Source organism: Aethalodelphis obliquidens, unplaced genomic scaffold (assembly GCF_003676395.1).
Source record: "Aethalodelphis obliquidens isolate GAN/ISIS:26980383/991018 unplaced genomic scaffold, ASM367639v1 scaffold47, whole genome shotgun sequence".
Taxonomy (NCBI): domain Eukaryota; kingdom Metazoa; phylum Chordata; class Mammalia; order Artiodactyla; family Delphinidae; genus Aethalodelphis; species Aethalodelphis obliquidens.
In genome coordinates, this window is record NW_020837991.1 from 1,599,696 (window position 1) to 1,622,769 (window position 23,074).

A 23,074-nucleotide genomic window follows, 5' to 3' on the forward strand; every position below is an offset into this window, starting at 1 on the left:
ACTTGTAAAAAATGTTCACCAATCTTACTCATAATAGCCAAAAGGTGGGAAATAATCCAAATGTTTATCAAGAGGAAAATGGGTAAATTATGATACATCCATATAAATACTACTCAGTATCAAAAGGCAAAAGCATGAATGAATCTCAAAGCATGCTGACCTTTTAAAAGACATCAGACACAGAGCACACACTGCATGATCTCATTTTCAACACTTAAATAAACCTAGCTATGGTGACAGAAGTAGGGGGAGTGGTGTATGATTTGGAACGGGCGAAAGGAAAGCCTAGGCGCAGTGGTTGAGAGTCCGCCAGCCAATGCAGGGGACACCGGTTCGTGCCCCAGTCCAGGAAGATCCCATACGCCGCGGAGCAGCTGGGCCCATGAGCCATGGCCACTGAGCTTGCACGTCCGGACCCTGTGCTCCGCAACGAGAGAGGCCACAGCAGTCTGAGAGGCCCTCTTACCGCAAAAAAAAAAAAAAAAAAAAAAAGTGCTCAGTATTTTGTTTTGGGTGGTGGTTACATGAGTATGACAATTGTCAAAATCCATCCAAATGAACATTTAATATGTGGGTGATTTGCATAAATTATATCTCAAACTTAAAAATGAGCTGAGTATTAAAAAAATGAAAGTTTAAAAATTTTAAACCACTTTATTGAACTGTGTTTAGCGGTGTACTTATATTTTAATCTAAAAGAGAAAAAAAGAATGAATGACTTCCAGGATATACACTAGGTTTTTTTGTTGTTCTTTTTTTTAACATCTTCCTTGGAATATAACTGCTTTACAATGGTGTGTTAGTTTCTGCTTTATAACAAAGTGAATCAGCTATATGTATACATATATCCCCATATCCCCTCCCTCCTGCGTCTCCCTCCCACCCCTCTAGGTGGTCACAAATCACCGAGCTGATCTCCCTGTGATATGCGGCTGCTTCCCACTAGCTATCTATTTTACATTTGGTAGTGTATACATGTCCATGCCACTCTCTCACTTCGTCCCAGCTTACCCTTCCCCCTCCCCATGTCCTCAAGTCCATTCTCTACGTCTGCATCTTTATTCCTGTCCTGCCCCTAGGTTCTTTAGAACCATTTTTTTCCCTTAGATTCCATATATATGTGTGGAGTCTCAGGATTTGGAAAAGCAACGTTAAAGACAAGAGCAACGTTAAAGACAAGGCAAAAACAAATATGGTATTTGTTTTTCCCTTTCTGACTTACTTCACTCTGTATGACAGACTCTAGGTCCATCCACCTCACTACAAATAACTCAATTTCGTTTCTTTTTATGGCTGAGTAGTATTCCACTGTATGTATGTGCCACATCTTCTTTATCCACTCATCTGTTGATGGACACGTAGGTTGCTTCCATGTCCTGGCTATTGTAAACAGAGCTACAATGAACACTGTGGTACATGACTCTTTTTCAATTATGGTTTTCTCAGGGTATATGCCCAGTAGTGGGATTGCTAGGTCATATGGTAGTTCTATTTTTAGTATTTTAAGGAACCTCCATACTGTTCTCCATAATGGCTGTATCAATTTACATTCCCACCAACAGATACACCAGTTTTAAATGATCTTTTTTTTGAACCACAAGTCCCCCTTTCCTCCAAGGGGCCAAGTCAGTCCTGGAGACCCACTGAGAACCATCATGCACTTGGTGTGCCTGGGTTCACTAAGACCTTAAATGCCATGTTTCTCGTTTATTCCCCAGAGTGTCCCTCATGGTGTTCATGATGAAGATGCTGGTAAAGGTGTTAATGCCCCAAAGTCACACACATCAGAGCAGGTGCTCAGACAAAACCAGATCCAGCTGCACTGAGCAATGACTCCTTTGCCCAAACCAGGTAATTCCCAAGCTCAGCTCGTATCTGTTTTAAGGAGAAAAGACCCTCACAGGTTTCCCTATTTATGTGTTTTAGAAAAAAAATTTTGTATTGAAGTACAGTTGATTTACAATATTGTGTTAGTTTCAGGTAGACAGCAAAGTGATTCAATTATACACACACACACGGGTTTTTTTCATATTCTTTTCCATTACAGGTTATTCTAAGATATTGAAATAGTTCCCTGTGCTATACAGTAAATTCTTATTACTTCTCTATTTTATGTATCTATTTGTATCTGTTAATTCCATACTCCTAATTTATCCCTCCCCTCTCCCTTTCCCCTTTGGTAGACTGAAGTTTGTTTTCTATGTCTGTGAGTCTGTTTCTGCTTTGTATATAGATTTGTATTATTTTTTAGATTCCACATATAACTGACATCAATATATTTGTCTTTCTCTGTCTGACTTACTTCACTTAGTATAATACTCTCTAGGTCCATCCACATTGCTTCAAATGGTAATTATTTCATTCTTTTTTATGGCTGAGTAACATTCCAACATACACACATATACCGTGCCTTTTTAAACCAATCACCTGTTGATGGGCACTTGGGTTGTTTCCACGTCTTGGCTATCGTAAATAGTGCTGCTATGAACACTGGGTATCTTTTCGAATACGAGTTTTTATCTTTTCCGGATATATGATCAGGAGTGGGATTGCTGGATTATATGGTAGCTCTATTTTTAGTTTTTGTTTTATTTACTTATTTGCTTATTTATTTATTGGCCACCTAGCACAGCTTGTGGGATCTTAATTCTCTGACCAGGGATTGAACCCAGGGCCCCGGCAGTGAAAGCGCCGAGTCCTAAACACTGGACTGCCAGGGAATTCCCTATTTTTAGTTTTTTAAGGAACCTCCATACTGTTTTCCATAGTGGCTGCACAAATTTACATTCCCACCAGGTTTCCCTATATTATTTTGAAATTCATTAACTATTATGTAAGTAAAAACAATGCCAAAATTTGAAGACACCAAATTTCAATACCAGTTTTGAGCTGAAAGAGAGTAGAATAAAGAGTCTCAGGATTTGGAAAAGCAACATTAAAGACAAGAGCAGTTAAATCCCTCTCTCTAGCTGCTCATCTGCTAGTCTTTAAGAGGGACAGAAAAGGAAAGTGATAGTTTCACAGGTATATACATGTTAAAACCCATCAAATTGAAGCTTTAAATACATGTACTTAATTGTACACCAATTATACCACAATAAGGTGGCAAAACATTTTCTTTAATTACAAAGAAAAAGGTAATTATGAAAGCCACTAATTTCTAACCCTGCATTGACACTCCCAGGAGACGGCTCAGTGATAGCTCCTAATTCCCCATAAATGACTGACTACATCAGAGGAGGAAATGAGGCACTGGTGCCTGGACACACTTGTGACCAGTCATGGTGATGGAAGCACTGCACCAGGGCAGAGTGCTGCCAACTGCCAGAGTGCATCACCAACATCACACGCCATGCTTGGGGCCAACAGGGCTTGTCAAAAGGTCCAGCCCTCTTGACAAGGTGTTGACTTCAGGGGAAAACCACAAGGAAAGAGACCACCAAAACAGCAGCACTGACACAGTCCTGGATGGCAAAAGCAGGAGCAGGTCGTCTCAAAAACAGAAGCTTGTGGATGAAGGCAAAGTAGGTCTGGACAGCTCCCTCCACCGCGAGCTACCCTGTCCTTCCCACTTCTCACAACCCTGCAGCAGCGGCATCGTTGAGTTAACTCACAGGGGAACACTGCTAAACGTGGTCCCACTGGCCTGAAGTAAGAGAGCCTCACTGGAGTCACTAAACTCACATCTGACCAAAAGGATATCAGGTTTTTATAAAAATGTCGGAAAATCAAAATATTCACAGAATTAGCATATTTTGAGAACAAGTGCTAGACTTCAAACTTGAAAATCACGTTCAGAATTTCTGGTGCTAGCCAGTTTTCATAGGTTAAAAGGAACCAACAAGGTCCCCCCCTTTCTTCACTGTACAATTAAAAAACATCCATGACATAGATGAAACAACTGGAAATATAAATACTGATTGTAGTATTGATAGTATTAATCATAGTTATTTTTTAGGTGTGATGATATGTATTTTTAAATTCATCTTTTAAAGATAATACTGAAAAACCGATGAATGTGATGTCTGAGATGGGCTTCAAAATAATATAGGGGAAAGTGACAGGAGTACAGATGGAAAAGATCAACCGTAAGCTATTAACTGCTAAGTCTAGGGCATGGGCAGGTGGACCCCGTACTGTGTACTTGTGTATACTTGTAACTGCTGAGGCTAGGGTGTGGGTAAGTGGCCATCATCCTGCTGTGTACTTATGTATTTTTGTTATTTCAAATTTTTCATAATAAAAAGTCTTTCAAGGTGTTTTATAAAGGTTAGGTAGATTTATGGATTAAAAGAGACAAGAGACATAACAAACTCAACTTTATAAAAAATTCAACATGTAAATTTTGAATAGATCCTATTTCCAAATCTTTTTTAAATTTTTTGGGACAAATGGGCAAATTTAAATATGAATTATAAAATGAAATGAGAGAATTACTGCTTCTAAGTATGATAACAGTATCACAGTCATGCAGAAGAGCATCCTCATTATGTTATGTTGAGGGTCAAACTGAAGCCCACAGGACAAGTGCCAAAAAAGGCTATAACTCTGAATTGCTTCAAGAAAAAACCAAAAACAAACAACAAAACGTACACACACACTCATCTTTATATGGTAGATAAAGCACATACGGCAAAATGATAACTGATGAATCTCGGTGCTGGATATTATGGACATTCACTACACTGTTCTCTCAACTTTTCTGTATATTTGAAAATGTTTTGTAGTAAATAAGGTGAAAAAATTATAATGCCTTCTGATGGTGACACACAACTGAGAGAGGAGCTAAGAAAACCTTCCAGGAAACAACAGTCATGCAGGAGCTAAAGGGACAAGGAAGGAAGCGGCAGAGGTCCCCTGCTACTAGGAGAGGAACATAAAAGCTTTCTGAGCCTTTAAAAAGGCCATAAGCTAGGAAGGCATGGCTCTTCAGCAATCTGATCTGAAAGATAACCTGGCAGCTAGGTACTAGCTGGAAAGACAAATAAAGGTAAAATATGCCAATGTTCAATACATACACAGCCAACCCTCTATGGAAAGTCATGGTTCTACAGGATAAAGTGATTCAAAAAAGAATGAGAAGAGAAAGGAGAACCTGTCTGAGGAAGTGAAAACACACAAGCAATGCATTCATGACCTGAATGAAAAACTGGGAGAAAATAGAGCCTCTAAAAAAGCCATCAATATTCCTAATAAGAAAGTCCATGACAATTTTGTCTCTGTTCAAACTGCAGAAAGAGCCTGGAGCTTGGATTGAAGAGAAGCTGGAAGCTGTCCACCTGAGTAAGCTTCTAAGGACACGGTATGAAAGCAAAGTTAGGAAGATCTAAGCATACAACTCTCCAGAGAGAGGTCCTCTGATTCAGAAGCACTCTTCTGGCCCACCATATCCACTAAAAAAAAGGTAAAGTCCCTTATTTACCACATTCAACAATAGGCCAACTTATGATGTCGAGCTTTTCTTTTAAGGGAGGCTAGAGGCCTACTGCTGCAGAAACCCATCCAGCAAGCCTGAGGTCTCTTAATCATCTGAGATATCTTTTTCATAACACCTGCCTCATATGTACACTTTATTGAAGATAAAGAGATGACTCCAAGAAGCTACCATGTGTATGCATTTGTCAGAATACAATGAATGGTATATTTAAAATGTGAGCATTTCATGTATGTAAATTTCACCTAAAAACAAAACCTAAAAGAACCGTAAACAAATATTAACAATATGCCCACTGAAGTAGATGGGGAAAAGCATCCTGACATCCACAACTTACTTCAAAACACATGAAAAAACGAGATGGACTGAAGGATGGATGGAGTAAAATGTTTAATTTTAAAAGTTGATTTTAGGGACTTCCCTGGTTGTCCAGTGGTAAAGAATCCGCCTTCCAATGCAGGGGACGCGGGTTCGATCCCTGGTTGGAGAACTAAGATCCCACATACCGCGGGGCAACTAAGCCCGCGCGCCACAACTACTGAGCTCGCGCGCCTCAATGAGAGAGCCCGCGTGCCTCAAACTACAGAGCCCACGCACCCTGGAGCCCGCATGCCACAACTAGAGAGAAGCCCACGCACCAAACTAGGGAGAAGCCCACGCGCCACAACAACGAGCCCACACACAACTCAGATCCTACGCAGCCAAAAAACTAAAGAAAATAAATTTTTTTTAAAAAGTCAATTTTAAAAAGTTTAATTATAGAATCTTGGCAGTCCATACGTAGATGCTTACTGTGAATTTTTTCAGCTTCTCTGTATGTTGGAAAAATAGTCACCCACTATTTCTACTAATTATAGCAACAATTTTTAATATATATTATCTTACTGCTTATTCTTGTAACTGTGAGCTATGTCCTGAACTCTTGAGAAAATTGATTTTGGTTTTTTGTATGGGCATGAATATTACATCACTTTCTATCCAACACTGAGACAAATCAATTTCAAGGAAAGCAAACATGTCCCCCAGTCAATTAAAAACCAAGTGTGTATAGGCACTTTCCTTTTTGTTTTATATAACACCAGATCCACTGTCTCACACCAGAGAATCTCAACAGGAATCTTATGAACTTAAAATTTAAAAATACATAAATAAATATACATACATCTCATAGTATCCAAACTAGACACTTTGTGAAATAATATTTAGATCTGCCAACCATTCACAATACAAAACCAAACACACGCATTGCTTGGTCTTTCAAAAACACTAACAGCTTTCCAGATGCTCCTTCCCTAAAGACGATTCATAAGGGTGCCACACAGACAACACACTGGCCACAGCCTTCTTCCCCCTCACTCTCAGCAAACATGCATCACCGCAGGCTGACCTCCTCTCTGGGCAGAACTCACGCACAGGGCCACTGCTCTCAGGCTGCTGTGAGGGGCCAGAAGCTTTTTACATCGGAACAGATCATTTTTCCCCAAAAGTACCGCATACCACACAAATTGCGTATAGTAACTTTCTGAGTATAAAACATTTATTTAGAAAATTTGGAAATTCAGAAACATATAGTATATGTGAGGAGGAAGGACCTGCACCAAACACAGCATCATGAAATTTCATAACCTGGAGACAGAACTACTACAGAGCACCAAAGAGACGCCCAGCTCAGTCAACCAAGCATCAGAAAGGTACCGACATTCTCAGCAGCAGCAACAAAACTGGCAAACAGTTCGGCAATGTCCTCAAAATTCTGAGGGGAAATAACTGCTAGCCTAAAATTCTATATCCAGACAAACTAACAATGAAGTGTGAGTGCAGAATAAAATGTTTTCCGACATGAAAAATCTCAAAACTGTGACTCTCCCATATTCTCCTGGGAGATTACTGAAAAAGATCCTCCACTAAAACCGAAGAGTAAACTACAAAAGTAGACAAGGAATCAAGTGGAAGGGAAGAGGAGAGAACTCCCTGGGGTGATGGAGGAGAACGACCCAGTGTAAGGCCCAGAGGACAAGCAGCCCAGGCCAGAGTAGGAGAGAGGGTTTCAAAAAGACACCACCAAGAAAAGAAAACACGAACACCTTACGTGGCCTAAAATGCTGAGAAGAGACCCCACACCTGGGGGGAAGCTGAGGGTTTAATTAACTTTGTGGTTACAGAAATCTAATAAAGGACACTAGGTCCAGGGAAGAAAAAGTAACTGCAGAAGAAAACAGCCACTCGTTCACAGCAGTGAGCAATGCTCACAGGGTCACAGTAACAGGGGTAGGAAGGAAAATTAGGAATCTTTAAACTATGTGAATGTAAACCTTTAACTTAAGTGAGAGAGAGAAACAGAGGCCATGACCCCACAACCTATTAACACACTAATGCTCTTCTCTCCTGTGTGGCCCGCCTTAAGTGAAACTTAATTTTTAAACAAACCTGGGATCTTACTTCATGGACATAATTCTGAGCTTAAAAAGAAAGTGACATATCGTAAAGCATTTCCACTTACTAAGTATCCCTCATAAACAAGTAATAAGACCAGTTAAACACTGAAATAAGCCAACAGTTTAATCAAACCATTACTTTACTAGATATATCTACATGTATACATAAATATTTGCATAACTGATTATTCTCATTTTTAAGCTTCTTTCTATTATATTGCCAAACTGTCCTCCAAAAATGTTTCCCCAATTTATCCGCCATCCAGTCATGCATGGCAGCAACCAGAGAAGCCTTTCATCACTCCTAGCAACGTTTTCATCTTTTAAAAATATGTGCCAATGTAATATCTAAATCACCTCTTACATAGAGCTTACTAAAAAGAACTGAATGTTTTCTTGATGATTTCAGATGACCAATGCAGATATTAGTTACAGATACTCCTGGCTGTAAGCGGGAACAGAACAGAAGCCTGAATGTGCATCCCTGGTGCCTTGGGAGCTTGATTGCGTGCTTGCAGCTAGAATCCTCAATTAACACAGCTGAGGAGATATAATGATTCATTAAACAAAATGCCCAAAATGAACATCTTTCCCAGGAGTGACAGAGTCAGGATTTGAGCCATATCTTGGTAATGCTACAGCCCAAACTCTTTCCAATATACTGTTCTGATTCCAAAAACAGACAGCCCTCTCTGGTTGCACATGTACTCAGCCTACTAGGCTTGTTCATGAGGATGAAATGAATATCACCTCCATTTCCAGATTCTGAGTGATGGAATCTTTCAGCAAAAGACATGACATCTCCTCACAAGGTTCTCTAAAACCTCCCTACGTCACACTTGTAAGAGCTAAGAAATAAGCAGTGTTAGGGCTGCAAAAGTGCTTTAAAAGCTACATACACAACCCCTATACAATACATCAGCTTTGTCCAAAAATCTGGTGGTGAGAGAACCAGAACATTGAGAAAGCAGCAGAAATGGAGAAAAATTTTGTTTAATTTTTCTATAGTGACAATTTTGGCTTACTCATCACATAAGAAAAAAAAGCCCACTGAAAAAGTTAATTTAAAAATTCAAGCTATGAACAATAAATGCTGGAGAGGGTGTGGAGAAAAGGGAACACTCTTGCACTGCTGGAGGGAATGTGAATTGGTACAGCCACTATGGAGAACAGTATGGAGGTTCCTTAAAAAACTACAAATAGAACTACCATATGACCCAGCAATCCCACTACTGGGCATATACCCTGAGAAAACCAAAATTCAAAAAGAGTCATGTACCAAAATGTTCATTGCAGCTCTATTTACAATAGCCCGGAGATGGAAACAACCTAAGTGCCCATCATCAGATGAATGGATAAAGAAGATGTGGCACATATATACAATGGAATATTACTCAGCCATAAAAAGAAACGAAATTGAGCTATTTGTAATGAGGTGGATAGACCTAGAGTCTGTCATACAGAGTGAAGTAAGTCAGAAAGAAAAAGACAAATACCGTATGCTAACACATATATATGGAATTTAAGGAAAAAAATGTCATGAAGAACCTAGGGGTAAAGCAGGAATAAAGACGCAGACCTCCTAGAGAACGGACTTGAGGTTATGGGGAGGGGGAAGGGTGAGCTGTGACAGGGCGAGAGAGAGTCATGGGCATATACACACTAACAAACGTAGTAAGGTAGATAGCTAGTGGGAAGCAGCCGCATGGCACAGGGATATTGGCTCAGTGCTTTGTGACAGCCTGGAGGGGTGGGATAGGGAGGGTGGGAGGGAGGGAGACGCAAGAGGGAAGACATATGGGAACATATGTTTATGTATGACTGATTCACTTTGTTATAAAGCAGAAACTAACACACCACTGTAAAGCAATTATACCCCAATAAAGATGTTAAAAAAAAAAAAAAATTCAAGCTATGAAAATGCTGAGGATCCCAGAAAAAGAAGGGAGCACAGCTGTAGCCTAGACTCAGATCAGGTGGCTGCAAGCACTTGCATGACACCGGCAGGACCTTCCAAGTGCCTTTTATCTTTTTCATTCACAAATTTCACATACATCTTTATTCCCAGCTTCTCCTAAAAATCTGAAGATCTGGCAATGCTGGGCGAGCAGTGTGGCAGCCGACCACTATCCAGCACCCATCAGTGGACACCCCTTTCAACAAGGCAGGCCCTCTTGGCAGCCACTGTTCCCACCAAGACCACTACTCCCACCTGCCCGCCCCAGCTTCTGGGTTAGAGGAACGGCTTGAGAGCAGTCTTGGAAAAGAGGCAAGAAAGGGCCCATCTCCCTACAAGAAAGGAAACACGCGAGAGAAGAGGAATGGCACCTGTTCTACAGGTGGGCCAGAGGAGGAAACTATCAGACACCAGCACCAGCCCGATAAACACCAAACTTTCCCTTCAAGGGAGCACTTCACACCCTGGGCAAGGAAAACGGCTTCACCAGCCTCAAATAAACCTGAGGCTCTTTTTGTAAAAGAATAAGAAAGTTGGAAGCTTTTAGTACATTTTTACATCAATTTGTACTCCATAGAGAAAATGAGTACAAGTGAGCTACGCTGGAGAATTCTAGAACAGTGACATTTTATGGTTGTCTGCAGCATGATCACATACAGTAAAAAACAACTAATACTTATGCAAACATAAACTTCAATCCATTCCTACCACCATATAGAAAAATTAATCCAAAATAGGTCATAAACCTAAATGTAAAACCTAAAATTATAAAACTTCTAGGAGAAAACCTTTGTGATGCTGGGTTAGGCAAAGATTTCTTAGAAACGATACCAAAACCGTGATTCATAAAAGAACAAGATGATAAAGTGAACTTCATTAAATTTAAAAACTCTTGCTCTTTTAAAGACACTGTGAAGAGCCACAGACTATGAAAATATATTTGCAAATCATATATCTAATAAAGAATTCTCAAACCCAACAATAAAAAAAAACTTAAAAACTGACAGGCAGAAAAGGATGTACACAAACACTTAACCAAAGACACACAAGTGGCAAACAGGCACACGAAAAGATGTTCAACATTATTAGTCATTAGATAAGTTCAAATTAAAACTACAGTTAAGATATCACTACATATTCACTAGGATGGCTGAAATTAAAAAGAATGACTATATCATGTATTAGCAAAGATATAAAGGAAACTGAACTCTCTTCCACCGCTGGTGGGAACATAAAATAGCACAACTCCTTTGGAAGAGTGTGGCAGCTTCTTACAAAGTTAAACATACGCCTGCCTTAAGAGCCAGCCACTCCACTCCTCTGTATTTACTCAAGAGAAATGGAAGGGTATGTCCACATAAAGAATGTACACAAGTATTCACAGCGGTTTCATGTGTAACAGCCTCAGACTGCACACAGTCCCAATGTTCATCAGCCAGTGAATGGGTAAGCAATTTGTGCTATTTCTGTACAATGCAATACTACCCAACAATAATAAGAAACGAACTACTGATATACACTACAACATGGATGTCAAAAATTATCCTGAATGAAAGCCAGTCCCCCAAAAAGGGCATTCAATATGATTCACTTATACAAAATTTTAGAAACTACAAATGATCTGTAGTGAGAGAACACAGATGAGTGATTTCCTGGAGCCTAGGTGAGGTCACAAAGGGGCAGGAGAAAACTTTTGGGGATGAGTGATATGTTCACTCTAGACTGAGAAGGTGGCATACATCATATCAAGTACCCTTTAAATATATGCAGTTTACTGAACATCATTCAGACCTCCAGAGAGCTGTTTTAAAAAAGTTAAACAAGATGAGATGTTTCACAAAAGGAGATGGTGGTGCCATTTGGCCCTTAAATAATCTAGTGAGTAATAACATAATACTGCTTGTCCCAGGGAAGGGATGTTCCATAACAGATCCCAAAAGATGGCACAAAGTAGCAGGTTCTCTAGTTCTTGGGGGAGAAAGAGTGTGAATAAAAGCTATGCAAAAACAAAACAAAATCTCTTTTGGAAAGAACAGGTCAATGTGTCAAAGAGCTAGGGATTTAAAGTTGGGACTCTAGGCTTCACTGTGTCTTAGTCATGGGAAACCATCATAACTGCAAACATTACTCTGGTGTAAGTGCAGGGAACGTGAAGTCAAGGAGAGAAAGCTTGGGAGCAGGAAGACCAAGCTAAGAAGGTCTTTCTCTGGGTGTGAGCTACAGGGTGAACAAAGGCAGTCAGAGTGGGAATGGAATGCGAGTCATGGACAGAAGGGCCACGGAAGGAAGGAAGAATTTTATGATTATCAAACTGGAAGAACTCAGGAAAAGGACACTGCTGCTGTCTCCTCTCCTGTCAAGTTAACCATGTGAGGCTAGGGGTTCCGAGGGACAAAGAAGCACCCCGGCAGACACGTGAGGCTGAGCCTTCAGGTCAGAGTGTAGGTCACCACTGCTGCAGCAGAATCACAAAGTCCATCCTGGGTGAATAAAGCCTGGAATGAGCCAACACCAAAGTGCAGGCTCAAAGAGGAAAGTCCCATTAAAAAAAAACTGTCTTTACAAGGACCAGACCCAAACAAATTCCACTTTCAATTGTACCACTTGATTTCTAAAATCGGAAACTATTCTCATGCACCTTACATAGAAAACAAGACTTTCTTTTAAAGCCATAATCAAGGTGCTCAAGTTCTAGAGAGAAATCAGTTATCTCTAAAAATGTTAGCAACATGGAAATTCTACTTATTAACATGGCAACATGATCTTTAGTTTCTAATAATCAACACTATTTCATAAATACATACATGTTCTGGCACAACTAGTTACCTGTAACAAGCTATGACGGAATGAAGATCCGTGTTGTGGAAGGACACCAGAAATGCAATATACTGATACAAAGCTTTATGTGCAATAAGAATTAAGCTTTTATTGTACTTATTAAGAAGCCTAATTTTATGAACCAATAAATCATTTCAACCCCAAATCCCAATTCTATAACCACCCTTCTCAAAATCCATCCACTTGACATTCTCCCCCAGCCACATGGACGAAGCACTTTTGCCACCCAGCACATATGGCCTGCTTACCTGTTTGGAAGGTAGGATTCGCTCCAGGGTACATGTTGGGGGAATAGGCAGGAGCTGCTGCTGCATAGCCCATGGGGAAACCAGCTGGAGAAAAAAGAAAAAACAATGTGATTTTAAAACCAGGGCTCCCACAGACCCAGCTGTCCTCAGCTTCTTCACCGCAACCCCCAGACTGACTTCAGGAGCCCAACAGCGCTATGGGTGCTGAGCAGGTGGTCTCTACTTGTCTCCTCTCCTCAGAGCTGTGATGGGTCACAATCATAAATGAGTCTTTTAAACCTAAGAGTATAAATGCTTACAACTTTCTAAATTTATTTGACAGAAACTGAATTAGAATGAAGTAAAAAAATATATATATCCTAAGCTGAAGTCAGAAAACTCTCAATTCTTCTGGCAGTTTTATTTTCGATTCTAATCGCCTAATTTATTACTTAGCAAGAGTAATAAGAGTGTTGCAAGCTTCACATGCTAAACGGGCTCTAACCAGCACCATACACAAATGGAACTGGGAAAAATCTAATCACACATTCCGTTTGCAAGCAACCTGACCTTTATTAACACAAATGAGGAATCCTTAATAAGACTAAACTACAACCACTAATTGATCACGTGAACACAACAGAACCATCAAGAAAGACGTTAGTGTTTCAGCCAAAGCCAGAGGGGCGGGCTTCCCTGGTGGCGCAGTGGTTGAGCGTCCACCTGCCGATGAGGGGAACACGGGTTCGTGCCCCGGTGCGGGAAGATCCCACATGCCGCGGAGCGGCTGGGCCCGTGAGCCATGGCCGCTGAGCCTGCGCGTCCGGAGCCTGTGCTCCTCAATGGGAGAGGCCGCAACACTGAGAGCCCCGCGTACAGCAAAAAAAAAAAAAAAAAAAAACCAGAGAGGGGCCTCAGTTATTCGCTCCACGTCCCTCACAGCTCTCAGCTCGATCCATTCACCACGCGACAATGGGGCCTTAAAGAGCCTTCTCTACATTCAGGGCACAGAGCCAAGATGACCCAGGTTTGCTAGTCTACTACCTACACAAATGGTTGTGAGAAACTGTAATCCCTCCAGAAAATTCTAACCTGCAGGGTTCCAAATCAACATGGTTGAGAACCACTGCTCCCTCCCACTCCTGTCCATCTTCCCAGTCACAGTACTGTCCTCCTGAAAATGCCCCTTGGCGAGTACCATGGACTGTCTCCTCCAACATCGACTCTACCTCCTTTCCGGCAGGCAGGGGCTGGCAAGCTAAAAACTACACTGCCCAGACTCCCCCTCTTGCAAGAGGTTGGAAGTGATCCCAAATCCCAATCACTTCATAAAAACAAAAACTTAAATACCACTAGCTGTGTAAAAAAGACTTAGCTTTCTACAAGAAATATACTAGCAAATTATGTAGACAAAGGGAAAGTACACTTAATATATAAGTAACTTTTAAAGTTAAAAAAACAAAAACCCAAAAGAAAACGGAAGACATGGACAGAGAGAACTGCCAACTACCATTTCTAACTTCAGGCTGGCACAAATCCAAAAGCTGAGGACACGCTTTCTTGGCAAGGTTGTGGGGTAAACAACAGTCTCACACCCTTCTGGTAGGAGTGCAAAGCAGTAAAAATCCTACACAAGAAGGGAAATCGGCAGTACCTTTAAAATTACATCTGCGTTAGAAGATGTGGTATACCTACAACAGAGTATTACTCAGCCATTAAAAAGAATGAAATAATGCCATTTACAGTAGCATGGATGTACCCGGAGATTATCATACTAAGTGAAGTAAATCAGGCAAAGAAAGACAAATATCATGTGGTATCGCTTATATGTGGAATCTAAAAAAAAAAGATACAAATGAACTTATTTACAAAACAGAAACAGACTCACAGACTTAGAGAAAGAACTTAGGGTTGCCGGGGGGAAGGGTAGGAGGGAGGGATAGATTGGGAGTTTGGGATGACACGTACACGCTGCTATATTTAAAATAGATAAGCAACAAGGACCTACTATATAGCACAGGGAACTGTGCTCAGTATTCTGTAATAACCTAAATGGGAAAAGAATTTGAGAAAGAATAGATACATGTATATGTATAAGTGAATCACTTTGCTGTGCACCTGAAACACAACATTGTTAATCAACTATACTCCGATATAAAATAAAAATTTTTAAAAAGAATAACAGGAAAAAAAAATCATCTGCATTTACTCTCTCCACTGGCAATCCCACCTCAAGGAATCCACCCTGAAGATAATTTTCACAAACACTATCAACTGCAGTATTACTGGAATAGCAAAAGACTTCAAACAACATACCCGTGCAAAGAACTGGTTGAATAAAACTATGGAAACCCCCACAAGATGAAGGGTTATGCAGCAGTACTATGTATTATAAAATACAAATAAGAACAAGGCAAACCTTTGTGAACCGACAGGGAACAATCAAGAAGCTGACAAAGCCAAGTGACCACAACCACCTGCATCTCGATTCCAGAAAACAACCTGCCGTTCGGCTGTGGGGAGGAGGATGTGGGAGGAGAGCCTTCAGCAGCAGGGCTTTGCAGGGCCACTTCTGCCTGCCGAGGCCTCCTCTAACTGCCAGTGCCGCCCCAGGGCTCCCCAATGAGCCCGCTGACACTGCACACTCGGGTCAGGCTCCCACACCCAGTACTGCTTCCACCCCACCAGATCCTTACAAGCGTTACCCACCCCCACAACGTCTGAACTCCTAACTCCATCTCAGGGTCCGATACCCTCGTGCAACAAAGGCGAAATTAGAATATATGGACATAGTTGGCCTGGGAGCATGATATGTCTGTGTCCCCTCCAAAATTTACATGTTGAAACCCTAATCCCCAATGTGATGATATTTGGAGATACTTAATCGTGGTAATCATTTCACTACATATACATACATTAAATCATCACATACACCTTAAAAAAACCCATGTTGTACAACCTAAATATATACGGTTTTTATTTATCAATCATACCTCAGTAAAGCTGGGGGGAAAAAAAGATCAAGCAACGTGCTGTGTGGTTAACAAAGGAAGATATCAACCGGATTACCTATAATTTTTAATACACTTGTTTATTACATTCCATGAAAAAAACACTAGGAATGGCAAGACACAGGACCTTATGGGTGAAATAGAAAAAGATAAACTGATAACACAGACCACGGGTGATCCACAGACTGCAGTCAGCCAACAAGGTCTTTAAATTGTGTATTTCTTATGACTTAGAAAACTAGAGCTCAGGTTTGCTCCAAGCCGCCCCTGCTGTTTAGAAGAGCCGTGCGGGGAGCTTTGGTCCCTCTGGTCCCTCGTCTAACCCCTGCCCTCCAGTGCTCCGCCAGTGGGTGGGGAGGGGCCAACCTGTGCATCCGGCAGGGAATCCAGGAGGGGGAGCTGCAAAGGACTGGGTGGGGTTGCGGAGCTCCTGCTGCTGAAGTCGGGGAAGCAAGGGAGGGGATGCGGGGGTGCAGGGTCCCAGAGCTGGACCCACTGCGGTGGGACGCAGCCTCCTAGCCTCCCCTCCCCCACCTTACAGTAGGTTCCAATAATATTTAATTGCATCTCGGGCTTTCGGGCTTAAAACTCACCCACAGGCTCGCAGGTCCTTTGACTGCACTCCTTCCTCTATTAGATAAAGTATGGGGGGGGGAGGACGGGACACCACAACGACAGGGAGGGGACTGGAGGGACCCCTGAAGTACTGGCCTCAGCTGACTAAAGAGGTCTTGACCCACGCTGTCACAGACCCCTGTCAGAGGACCCCTTAGGGCGGAATTGAGGGGGACAATTAGGAGGTGGTCTGTGTCAAGTGAGCATGGATCACCATGGGGTGGGGAGCACGGTGACCCCTGAGAAGTACTGTTAGAAAGATGCGCTCCTCCCTCCTCTTGAAGGATGTGGGTGGGCTTTAAGGCTCCAGTGCCCGCCACACACTCTTTCCAGGCCCAACTGCACCTCTGGCGCCGGCCTTGTTAGCCTGGCTTCCAGTCCTAGAACTTGCCAGGCTCTGGGGGAGAATCTGGGCTGCTGAGAGGGTCGCTGGGGGCTCAAGCTGCCCCTGGGTTTCGCAAGTGGAGGGAGGAAGGGTGAAGGCAGGAGTGGGGTGGGGCCGGGAGGGGTGAGTGCCCCGGGAGACCCTGAGAGAGAAACCCCCCCCCAGCCCCTGCCCTCTGCCGCTGAGCCGGATGCCCGAGACTTTCCGTGCCTCTGGGAGGAGCCCTGCTCCTTCACCCCTGTGCTCAGAACCATCTGGAGACAACTCCTCACCCTCCGGCTGCTGTGCCACGGTTTTCCTTTAAATGTTGTTCTTGGCTCATTTGGCTTTCAGTTCCCTAAACAGCAGTTCTGAGCTCTCCAAGCTATTTAAAAGTGTTCTCCTTAAAGTGCGGCTAAAGCCCACTCTTCTGGAAAAACTACCTTCACTTCAGAGGAGATATTTTTTCCTCCCCATTTCTTCCTTCTACCGCCCTCTGAACAATCAAGCCAAAGTCAAGCAGCTCTGTGAGCACTAAGCAAAGATAAACACAAAGAAAATCACATCTAGCCATTTCACAGTAAAAACAAAGATATTTTAAAAGCAGCGGGGTCGGGGGTCAGGGGGGAGGGAAGGGATATACTAACTCCAAAGAAACAAAAATAATTCTGACAGAAACGGGAAGACAATACAACTGCCTTTAAAGTGCTGAGAGAAAATAACAGCCAACCTAAAACTGTATACTCAGTATGGTAGGCAAACCCCGCCCCCCCCCAGAAGATACATCATCAAATCCCTGGAACCTATAAATGTTACCTTATTTGGAAAAAGAGTCTTTGTAGACATAAGTTAAGGACCTTCAGATAAGATCATCATGGATTACGGGTAGTGGGGGCCTAAACCCAACGCCAAGTGTCTGCATATGAAACACAGACGAGGAGGAGATGATGTAACCATGGAAGTAGAAGCCGGAGTGATGCTGCCACAAGGCTATTCATGTCACGGAATGCTGAAAGCTTCCAGAAACTTCAAGAGGCAAGAAATGATTCTTACCTCGAGCCTCCAGAGGGTATGAGGCCCTGCCAACACCTGAATTTTGGACTTCTGGCTCCCACAACTGTGAGAGAATAAGTTTCTGTGGTTTTTAAGCCACAAACTTTGTAGCAATTTGTTATAGCAGCCACAGAAAACCAACAGACTCATCAAAAATATGTTCCAAAAATGAAAGCAAAATAAAAACATTTCACAAACTAAAACAAAATTCACTGCTAGCAGACATGCAGTAAAAGGGGAGAGGAGGGGAGGGGAGGAGGGGGGGACGGGGGGGAGGGGGGGAGGGGAGGGGGAGCAAAAAGTGCTGTAATCTTTAGAGTCATCACTAAATAGCAAAAGAATTTTTCAAAAATTAAAAGAAGGAAAAATTTAATGAAAAATACTTGGTTAATCCAAAAGAAAAAAGTGAACAAAACAAAAAACCCAGGTGCTATCAATTAGAAAATAACAGTAAGATGGTGCATATGAACCCAATTATTGTCATTCCTCAGTATCCTAGGGGTATTGGTTCCAGGACACAATACCCAAAATCCACGGATATGAAGGGCTGACCATATGTCAGTTACCATATTACTACAATTAAAAGATGAAGTTGTTGGGAAGTGTTTCTTTTTTCTCATTAAATGTAAATTTTAGAAAGTTATGGACAAGTCTCTCCATTTACTAGTATAAAAGTATAAAATGGTATAAAAGCACTTTCTTTCCTTGTAATGTCTCGTTAGTTTTTGGTACTGAAGTTATGCTAGCCTCAAAATTCTGTAGGCACATTATTTAACTCCCACTCCCATTCAAAATACCTAGAGTGGTTACTAGTTCCTACACTAAACCCTTGCTGATCTAGAGAGTTTTATGAAAGTCAAGGAGACTAAAATACTAAAACCAAGAAAATAGTTAGGACAGGTATAAAGAAATGGATAAAATAAGAAGAAACGATAACATTTTAAACAGATTTAAAGTTGCAGAAATTTTCTTTTAAATGTAATTTTAAGACCAAAAAAAACCCCTAAAAGAGTGCACATGGGAGGGAGACGCAAGAGGGAGGAGATATGGGGATATATGTATATGTATAGCTGATTCACTGTGTAATAAAGCAGAAACTAACACACCATTGTAAAGCAATTATACTCCCATAAAGATGTTAAAAAAATAAAATTTTAAAAAGTGCACAGAACTGGTATGACAGGCAACCAATGTTTCATTATAGGTAATGCTAATACCATCAGGTTTTGCCTATTCCCTGGTTTCAGATTTACACAGGATTCTCTTCAGCTATTTAGCCTTCTGTTTAAACTAGTGTTAATTCGTTAAAGACAGTAGGCCTTATCACTAAATCACCTTTTATCAATTCTGGAAAATTCTGGCACTCCTTTTCTTCTAGTCTCTCTACTTGGTCCTCCTGCACCTTTTAATTCTCCTCAAAACTTCTCATCCTAACACCTCTATTTCTTAACCAGTCTGTTTCCCCCTTTCCTTATACTGCATTCTGGTCCTCCCTTTAGCAGTGTTTTATCTGCAGCTTAACTTGAATTTTGTTCAAATGCCTTTTTTTTTCCATTTAAGTTCCAGCTGGTTCTTTTCGATATGATTCTTTCTTTTGCATCTTCAGTAATTCTAAACATGCTTGTGTGATATGGTTTTTACCTGTTTTGTTCCTACTGTCTATCATGACTGGTGACTCTGACATGACGAATAACATCACAGTGTTCTGTAATAATTTTGACTTGTTAACAGGCAGAACTTTGTGGGAAACCCACACAACCTGGGTTGAGAACATCTGCCTCCACAGCAGTTCTGCACCTGCTGTTGTCAGGTGCTCCAGGGAATAGTGCCGCCTAGAGACTTTTTTTATGTTAGTTTCTCGATGTATGGACCTCCTGGGAAGGACAAGTAATTCAAAGTAGAGCCTGAAACATCCCTGAATAGTTACAAATTCTTAGAAAAGGGTTCTCCCTTCCCAGAGCCCAAGCAGAAACTGAACTTCCCCGTGGAGCCAGTGCATGGATTGTTTAGTCTACCTCTCCAATGTGAGTATCACCCTCTGGAGGAATCAGACTGATGAGGGGTCCCACTCCAACTCCCAGCCTTACAAGGGCCAAAGGCCTCAATTTCTGTCCCCAAATAGGTTGCTAAAACCCACAAATAATAAATGCCCCTAGGACAGGCACATCAACTCAATGGCCCAATGCTCTGGTTTTTGTCGTTTTCATATTCAGCAGCAGAAATCTCTTACTTTCTTGCAAGTTCAGTTAAACGTTTTTGAAATGTTTTATTTAACTTCCCAGGGGTTTTTAGCAACGGGGTTTTAAGAGTATCTGTTCCACCATATCACCTAAACCCACAATTGTAATACTACAAATAACTATTCCTTTCAATTAGGACGACAATTTGCTATTTTTGACCACCAACTCCTATTCCCCCAAATTGTGCTTCACCCCCTCCATCACAGCCCATGTTGGACTAGCAGACTTCAGTGAAGTGGGGAACACGACTCAGGCCTAAATTCATCAGTAGACTCCCCTCCTGGCCCCGGGTGCTGGCATGGAAGGAACAAGATGAGAGCCAGAGCCAGGTGAAGAGACTCACAGCCAAGGGAGGGGCTGAGCACCACAGAACCACAATGGTCAGAAAGGGACCCACACGGAGAGGACACTGAGGAAGCGGAGCTAAGCACAGGAAGCAGAGAAACTAGACGCCAATCCCCACCCTTGACGCCACCAGATCAGCCTTTGACCAAAGCCAGACCAAGCTCCTGATTTTTCAATTCCGTGAGCCAATACATTTTCTTCCCTATCTAAGCCACTTGAGCTGGGTTTGTCCATCGAAAGCATTCTTAGTGACACAGAAATTCACCACGTGTTCAAAGTTCAATAATGGAAACAAAATTTTACTTGCTTACCTGGATAACCAATTCCTTTGGCATTTGCATAGGGAACCCCAGAAGAACCCGGGCTATAAACAGGATTCATGATTTCAAGAACTAAAAAGGGAAAAAAAGTGATTTAGCCAAGCACTTTTGTTCTCAGGTTTTTCTCCATCATCAGTCTCAAAAGAACAAGAGTCCTTTCTCTAGTATATAATAAAACGAGGCATTTCATGCTGCTGCCAACCAACAGAGAACAGAAAAGGAACGCCAAAGTCCTAATGGGTGCCCACTAGGACACTACAGGCTTTCCTTTATAACTCTCTTTGGTCCATCAGAAGCTAAGGGAAAAAAGTGTTCTCTGTGTCCCTGCTTAAAACTGTGAAAAAATATCTATAAATAATCTAAATGTCCTTATAACAGAGAATAGTCTTAACCAGATCTATCCAGAGCATGAAATAGCATGCAGCTGCTTTTTAAAGTGTTTAAAAATACAGATTGATATCATGGTAATTGGGGAAAAAAACAGTACAATACTATAATGCAGTATGCTCCCAAATTTGCACCTACACATATGGGCATGTGCACCTCTAGCACAAACAGAAAAAAAGTCTGGGAGGAAATTAAAATATGAACAGTGATTGCCTCTAGATGGGATGGTTTAGTGTTCGCTTTGCACTTTTGTCTATTTCTGAAATAACTTAGGTTAAATATATGTCTATTTCCTAAAAAAAGACAAATTAGCACAGCCCAGCAACTCTATTAACCCATTCTATAATTCCCAACCTTTTTTTTTTTTTTTTGCGGTACGCGGGCCTCTCACCGTGTGGCCTCTCCTGTTGTGGAGCACAGGCTCCGGACGTGCAGGCTCAGCAGCCATGGCTCACGGGCCCAGCCGCTCCACGGCATGTGGGATCTTCCCGGACCGGGGCGGGGCATGAACCTGTGTCCCCTGTGTCGGCAGGCAGACTCTCAACCACTGAGCCACCAGGGAAGCCCAATTCCCAACCTTTTTTGCCTGAAAAGTTCAAGAACTTGCACAGCTACAACCATGGTTTTATCCCATCCTCTGAATTTTTTATCACCCAGTGTATTCTTAAAGTGTGAGCTAAATTAAGACTATTCAGTATTCCCTGACTTACGTGGCAGTAAGGACAATGGGGATCTTAAATTTAAAAATAAAACAGCAATGGGGGGGGAACAGGTATATGGGAACTCTGCACTTTCTGCTCAGTTTTGCTGTGAACCTAAAACTGCTCTTTAAAAAAAAGTCTATTTAAAAAGAAAAACAGGCAGTTCCCTGGTGGCATAGTGGTTAGGATTCTGGACTTTCACTGCCGTGGCCGGGGTTCAATCCCTGTTTGGGGAACTGAGATCCTGCAAGTTGTGTGGCATGGCCAAAAAAAAGAAAAGAAACAAAAGAAAAACATAAAATGTACATGTATTTGCTTTAGTGTCTGCCTTCCCCACCACATCCTCAGCTAGAATGTAGATAGGGAACTGGAACTTAGCCCTATTTGCAGTAACTTCAGCCCCAATAACAATGTCTTACACACAAAAAGGTGCAACTACCTGCTGACTTTCTAAAAAACACATGCACCTCAAAACACTCTAGGTATCAAATTCCATTACAAAGGCAAAATGCAAAAACAAACCACTTCATATTTTCAGCTCACCTGACTCAGAATATTTACAACCAAGCAGTTCAGTAGAAACTATACCTGGTCAAGTCCTTAGCCTTTGTAACAAGTTCTAAAGTCGAAATAAATTGGAGATATCAGTGATTGATATTGATACTCATTACCTAAGTAATTATCTTATTTCTTTAACTTCCAAACCAAAGGCAGAGATACTTTTTGAAGCCATGACATCCAGAACCACAGCTAAGAGAGAAGTCTAGATCAGTGCTGTGCAACAGTACTTTCTACAAGGATGAAGATGTTCTCTATCTGTGCTGTCCAATATACCATCCGTTAGCTACAAGTAAACACTGAGCACCTGAAAAATGTGGTTAGAACAGGATCCAATTTCTTAGTTTATTTAACTTCAATCTAAATCTAAATAGTCACGTGTGGCTAGAGGCTACCACCCTGGACAATGCAGATCTACAGAACAGACTACAAAGAAACAAGGATAGGAAGGCATAGGAAGTAGACATGAGAATCAATTGTATTTTACACCACAGTTTAAGAATAAACAAATTGGTGGGCTTCCCTGGTGGCGCAGTGGTTGAGAGTCCGCCTGCCGATGCAGGGGACACGGGTTCGTGCCCCGGTCCGG

The 23,074-nt window shown here is 41.7% G+C and overlaps 1 protein-coding gene across 1 annotated transcript in view; it reads right to left on the reverse strand.

Moving 5' to 3' along the window:
* Nucleotides 1-23,074, reverse strand: part of FAM168B (family with sequence similarity 168 member B) — a 37,393-nt gene that overhangs the window by 9,719 nt on the left and 4,600 nt on the right. Inside the window, exons 2-3 of the mRNA XM_027082478.1 lie at nucleotides 20,831-20,911; nucleotides 12,913-12,996 (exon numbers count right to left, since the gene is read on the reverse strand). Of these exons, the coding sequence (XP_026938279.1) occupies nucleotides 12,913-12,996; nucleotides 20,831-20,900 (154 nt within the window). The 5' untranslated portion in view covers nucleotides 20,901-20,911. The remainder of the gene's footprint in view (nucleotides 1-12,912; nucleotides 12,997-20,830; nucleotides 20,912-23,074) is intronic.